Source organism: Musa acuminata, chromosome BXJ1-6 (genome assembly GCF_036884655.1).
Source record: "Musa acuminata AAA Group cultivar baxijiao chromosome BXJ1-6, Cavendish_Baxijiao_AAA, whole genome shotgun sequence".
Lineage (NCBI taxonomy): Eukaryota > Viridiplantae > Streptophyta > Magnoliopsida > Zingiberales > Musaceae > Musa > Musa acuminata.
Window position 1 is genome coordinate 20,409,593 of NC_088332.1, and position 6,381 is coordinate 20,415,973.

Here is a 6,381-nt window from a genome sequence, read left to right on the forward strand (position 1 = left end):
AAAACTTGCCGCAAATTGGAGACTTTTAAGGCATAAAAAAATACATCGCAAACGGTTCCTATTCTAAACCGCCATGATCGGAACAAAATGCACGGTGTACAGATAAATGGCCATGACGGTAAACGGAAAGAATTGAAGCTGGTTCGATTCTAAAAGCAGAGGTCGATCAAGGGAGACATATCAGATACAGGAGTTCAGATTTATCTCACCATTTCTCAGGCACTGTTCCTCCTCTGCTTCTACTGCTGCCGCCTTCGCCGCGTCGAAGCGGGGAGAAGGGTTTATAAGCAGCCCGCTCCTCTTGGCCTATGAAAACCCCAGCGTACCATGATGCCGGTCGCATGATCCGACGGTCGAGATCGCTCCGAAACTGAGATCGACGGGTTTCGGCCGGGTCATCTTGAGCCGTTGCTTTTGACAGGGAAGGCTCAGTGGGAAAGGTTTGTGGTTGGCTGCTGCGCACCCTCGGGGACCACCTCCTAATGCATCAATAGCCCGATGAACAGCCTGGTAGGGGCAGGTGGCGAGGTTCTCCCAAATTGTGTAAAGAGGCGCCGTCACTTGTGGTGAACCCAAAGTAAAGAGCGCGGGAAGAGAGCGAGAGCGAGGGAGTATGGCAGGAGAGACCAACGGTGGGTGGGGCGGGGGAGCCGAATCCGTGCTCAATCTCGTCCCAGGTTCCTCCATCTCCGTTCGTTACCACTCTCTCTTCGGACCTCACGACGATTTCCTCCTCCTCGAGGCCGACGAGGCGCTCCTCCCTGATATCCTCCACAACAGGTAATCTTTTGTTCCCCCTTCAGTCCTTGTCTGGCTAGATCGTAGTGCGATGCCGGAATCCCCTTCGGTCCTTTGTATTGCCTAATGTCGTTGCTTCTAAGCCCTTGGCGGCTTCTTGATGTTTCTGTTCTAAACCCTAATTTACAGTTAGGGTCGTAGAAATTGGTACATTCATGGTGCTTCTTCCTGTTTCTCCTTGGATAGCGAGTTTTCTTTTCCTTCCTTCGATGTAATATAGAAGTCGAGTAAATGGATGATCAATTGCAAAAGCGTGCTCTTAATTGATTCAAATTTTTTGGGTGTAGTTTCCGTTATGGATGTTGGAAGTGGATTAATAGTCGTATACCTTAGGTGATATGGTACATTTTTGTGGCCAAAAAAAGGCTTATTTATCCTTCCAACGAACAGGTTTTTTGTTAGTGACTTCAGCCTCTGTTTTGTTTAATGGTCATGTTGTGATCTCCATTGTACTTCTCTGCTCGGGACATCCTGAAGGGTGATTCTGCTGTTTCATGCTATTTTGTTGCTCATCAGCCACATTACAGGCTGGCAAGTGGCTTTGGTATTAACCTATTTATATATATAGCCCTTTAATTTGACTGCAGGCCCCTAATTTTTCTCCTAATCCACTAGTGTTGATTGTGAATTCTCAGTTCTTGATTGTTATACTTGTCTTGTATTGGTGCTATCATTCAATGCAACAAACTTAGTTTTTCCATAACAAACTTTAGAATTTTCTACAAGGTTTTAGGGAAATGCCAGAAGGGTTAGCCATCAGAAATTCTAGAATGAACTCAATAAATTTTTATTGTCGCAAATAATCTTTTGCAGCAAAGGTTATCAAGTTGGCCTTTCGACGCCCAGAACTTGAATTAAATAGTAATGACTATTATAAGGCTCAAAGACCTCACAGTACCATGCTAAATTTAGCAATTCTGGATTTCTCTAGAAGCTTGAGCTCATACACATAATAGGATTTTATTAATTATAATCCATTAAACAAAAAGAAGAAATTAACCCACCTGTCTCTTTTATGGTCTTATGACTTTTTGTGCGAAGCTTGTTTCATTCCAATGATTGTTTCTGGTCTGTAATACTTACCTGCGAGAAAGTGGTCGATGCCAAAGATATTAAGTTCTTTTTTCTTATCATATGGAGGGAAGTCTTTTTCGAAGATTCTATATCTATATTAATTTCTTATATGAAACCGAAATAGTTAACTTTCTGAAATTTCAAACACTATATGTATAGGATATAGAGGCGATCTATGCTTGATTTTTCTGAAGGTGGGAGAAAAGATAAAACTTGTTATTGATTAAAAATATTTAAACTGATGTAATTAACTTCTTCTGGTTAACCCCACAAAAATGGGGAATAAAGATACATTTGTGTGTAAATCTTTCCTAAATCTGCGTAACAATTATAATCTGCATAAATCTTTCCTAAGTCAATTATAATGACTTTTCAAATTGGTAGAATCAGTTCGTCTACTACACTCAAAGTGAGGAAATCCATATATGTAGTAGATACATGGACAGAATAAATCCCAACATAAGCTAATCTCTGAATGATCTTCTGATAGATCATGATCAGTTCAAGCATCTCATCTGGAAGCATATTCTATAAGATCAAGGGAGAGATGGTAGGTTTGAATCTGCTTTGAAATAATACTTTAATCATAGTGGCTTGCATAGTTCTGCTTTGAAAGACATTTTGGCTAGTCCTAGTTTTCACTTCTATTCTCTTTTTTGTAAGTTTGCCATCTAATAATTTCTTCTAAACTATGCTTCCACAGTCTCAAAAGCTACTGTTCCCTTTCTTTTATTATTTTTTTCTCCCATGGCGATATCCCTACTCTTTATATGTATTTGATTTGGCAGACAAACACATTCCTGCTTATCTTTTTTATCTTGTTTCTCTGTGTCATAAGAGTTACAATACGAGGGCAGACAGATGAGGAAGCTGTTCTTTGCACTCCTTTGGCAACTTATGCCATGAAGTTTGTCGGCACATCCAACTCAGTATTTCTGATACCCCCAGGGGATCCAATTCCTCCCTGCATGGAAGATACATGCAATGACAGCAAATCAAACACTTCAGCAGCCCATGAAGTGGTTCCATCTGTGATCAAAGTGGCATCAAGCAATATGGAATTAGTTCTAGTTGCCCCACACCTTGATAAATTGAAGTCCCTTCTTAATGAGAGGCCTTACAAACTCGATGAGGATGTGGAAACTGATTTTCAGCACAACAGAAGCCTATATAGATGGCAAGATCTGCTTGAGCAGATTCAAGCTAGTGAACAAGAATTGAGGGATGGATTGAAGGCCCTCTCAGCCGCAGAGATTGATGGGTTCTGGAGGATCATTGATGAGAAGACCATGGATGAAATCCTAAATATGGTCTTGAACAATTCTATCTTGCATGGGTGGCCTTTAAATGCACTCGAGGAACATGAGGTAGTATCAGTCTTGGATGCTGATGGGTATCCTCGTAACATTACTCTTCACTGCCTTGAAACATTTGGAAATATGGTGGAGAGTTCAGGATGCAGTTTCTGGAGCTTAGATGAGAAAAAAGTCTGCCTGCGCTTTGCTTTGCAAGCTTTAGGTGGAGGAAAGATGAAGTTGGAGATTTTCTTGCAGAAATGGAGACACTGTGTTCCTTCTGGGATGCATGCAGATTTGAAAATGCTTGAGGGTGAAGTGTTGTACGAAAAGCTTGGCTTTGAAACTTGGATCCGTGCTTTCAGAGTCTCAGCTCTTCCATCGACGCCAGCCGAGCGGTTTGCAGCTCTCTTCATGGAGCGTCCAAGATGGAATTGGAAAGACTTAGAGCCCTACATCAGGTCCCAATAGCTTAAATTTGTTAATCTCATATTCCAAATATGAAATGTTTCAGCGGCTGAGATATATAATTTTTGTCTTCTGTTCTTGCAGGGACTTGCATGTACCAGGGCTCTCTTTAGAAGGTTTGCTTATCAAGTATACTCGAAGATCGCAACCAAGTGCAGATGTTGAGCCTATTTTTAGTGCAAGGTAACTTGATCGGGTCTGGTTTTTGGATCTTCTTTTCCTTCCTCTCTGATTCCTGGAGAAAAAGTAATAGAATTTACACGACATTTCCCATCATCTTTTTTATTACTTTGTTACCTATACATGCTTCCTACTGTAGCATCCAACTAGTTTGATCCACATTTTGTGAATTTACCAAGGGGGACTAATTCATTGTTCTTTCCCCTGTTTATTTGCTTGGTTCACGACTTGGCAGTGTACGCTTAATTTTGATTACTTGTGGCACAAGGAATTTGCTGTGATCATGACTGCTTGAGACCAAAGGAGTTCTACTTATCTTACTAAACCGACAGAATTAGTTGCACAGATACTGGTAACTTAATCTTTAGATGCATGTTCTCTGAACTGAATGAGATAAAGATAAAATCAGCATGTTCATCGAGCAAAGAACAATCCATCAAAAGTGTTTTAAAGTCACGCAACAAAGTTAAGATTGTAACTACAAATTGTAGCCTAAACGGGCATGGTGATCGTCTGCAGTTGGGAATGTTTACAGGCAGTAGTTTCAGGAAAAAAGTAAATGCTGGAAGTAGCACTTGTCGGTGGAGCCGTTTAGATGGTATGCACGTATAATTGTTTTCATGTTAGTTGCACAAGATAAAACATAATTGGTGCTTGGAGTGGAAAGAAGAGATGAGACTGCGGATTAAAGTAGAGGAGAGGGGGGGAGGGGCCCGCCAACGTATGCTGAGACAACGTGTGAGGGGATGGAGTGGGTAATCAATTCCAATTTTTGACTTGTAGCATATGCAACATGTAGGGGTCTTGTTGTTGTCTGTGTAGACGCTGCACATGACCCATTTTTCGACAACAAAATTGTTGTAAAAGTGGTAGTTACCCAAATCAATTGGCTTGTTCGAATAAAATCTTGTCGTTTGAAAGATATACACATTGCGTCTTAGAACTCAACCAATGCTTAATAAAAGGGTCATTTTATTTATTTATTTACTTATTGTTTCCCCAGAGACATTGACATTTTGATTAAAGAGAGTAATAGGTAGATAGGAAATACTCAACGATACGTGCAGGTGCGCTTGTGAAAAATGTTCCTAGGCCATAAAACACCCGAAAATACTAAACAAGAAAAACCAAACTATAAGTCCAAACTATTTAAATGAGTATGGACTTAAACCAAAGCAAACACTTATGTTTTTCTTGTGGTGCCTCTTGTGGTGCATTTGACTTCAAAGCTCAGGCCCTTATTTATAGTTCCAAGACGAGACAACAAGTCTGATTTTTCCGATGTGGGACTATGGGACTTGCCAAACTAACAAATCTCCACCTTGGCATGTTCCAACATAACTTGCTACACCTTCTTCATAAAAGCCCCAATAGGCAATCACCAACAATGAACACTAACCAAGTCCAAGCACTACTTGAACTTGTAAACCGGAAGAGGCTTCGTAAACATATCAACTGGATTGTCCTTCGTATGAATTTTCTGAACAAGGACTTTTCCCTCAGCAATGATATCCCGAATAAAATGAAACTTCACATCGATGTGTTTTGTCCTCTCATGATACATCTGGTCTTTAGTCAAATGAATAGCACTTTGACTATCACAGTAAATTGTAGTAACACTTTGATGCAGACAAAATTCGCTGAACAATCCTCTTAACCATAAAACTTCTTTGATTACCTCTGTCACTGTCATATATTCTGCCTCTGTAGTAGATAAAGCTACGACAGGTTGTAAGGAAGCTTTCCAACTAACTGCACAACCGCCAACGCAAAATACATAGCCTGTCAAAGATCTTCGTTTATCAAGATTCGTAACATAATCAGAGTCGACGTAACCAACCAAAGTGTCACAATTTTTCCCAAATTCCAAACAAACATCTGAAGTCCTTTGCAAGTATCTGAGAATCCACTTCACAGCCTGCCAATGTGTTTTACCTGGGCGAGACATATATCTACTAACCACACTGACTGCTTGTGAAATATCTGGACGAATACAAACCATTGCATACATAATATTGCCGATGGCACTAGAATATAGAACTTTCACCATATATTCTTCCTCTTCAACTGACTGTGGTGATTGAGCAGCACATAGCCGAAAATGGCTAGCAAGAGGAGTACTCACTAGCTTAGCATTTTTCATGCCAAACCTCTCTAAGACTTTCTTGAGGTAATTTTTCTGAGTCAGAAATAATTTTCCAACTCCTCGATCTCTTTTGATCTCCATGCCAAGAATTTTCTTAGCTGCTCCCAAATCTTTCATTTCAAATTCACTACTCAGTTGCATTTTCAAAGTGTGAATTTCTGACAAATTCTTAGCTGCAATAAGCATGTCATCAACATAAAGCAACAAATATACAAAAGAGCCATCAGTTAACTTCCGAAAGTAAACACAATTATCATACATGCTCCTCGTGTAACCATGACCCAACATAAAAGAATCAAACCTCTTATACTACTGTCTTGGAGACTGCTTCAATCCATACAAGGATTTCTTTAACAAGCAAACATGGTCTTCCTTACCATCAACTTCAAATCCATGAGGTTGCTCCATATAAATTTGTTC

General features: G+C 40.1%; 1 protein-coding gene across 1 annotated transcript; it reads left to right on the forward strand.

Annotated features, from left to right (window-relative positions):
• The first annotated feature begins 521 nt into the window (after positions 1 to 521).
• LOC135676612 (uncharacterized) lies at positions 522 to 4,039 on the forward strand. Its single transcript, XM_065187980.1, has 3 exons — positions 522 to 780; positions 2,711 to 3,628; positions 3,720 to 4,039. Exons 1-3 carry the CDS (start codon positions 614 to 616, stop codon positions 3,820 to 3,822), a joined length of 1,188 nt encoding a protein of 395 aa, XP_065044052.1. The 5' UTR covers positions 522 to 613; the 3' UTR covers positions 3,823 to 4,039.
• The last annotated feature ends 2,342 nt before the right edge of the window (positions 4,040 to 6,381 follow it).

Excerpts from the sequence above, each read along its gene's own strand:
- LOC135676612 (XM_065187980.1), top strand. The coding sequence starts at position 614 with ATGGCAGGAGAGACCAACGGTGGGTGGGGCGGGGGAGCCGAATCCGTG. Across the intron at positions 781-2,710 it reads CCTGATATCCTCCACAACAG|AGTTACAATACGAGGGCAGA; the intron begins GTAATCTTTTGT and ends CTGTGTCATAAG. Across the intron at positions 3,629-3,719 it reads GACTTAGAGCCCTACATCAG|GGACTTGCATGTACCAGGGC; the intron begins GTCCCAATAGCT and ends CTGTTCTTGCAG.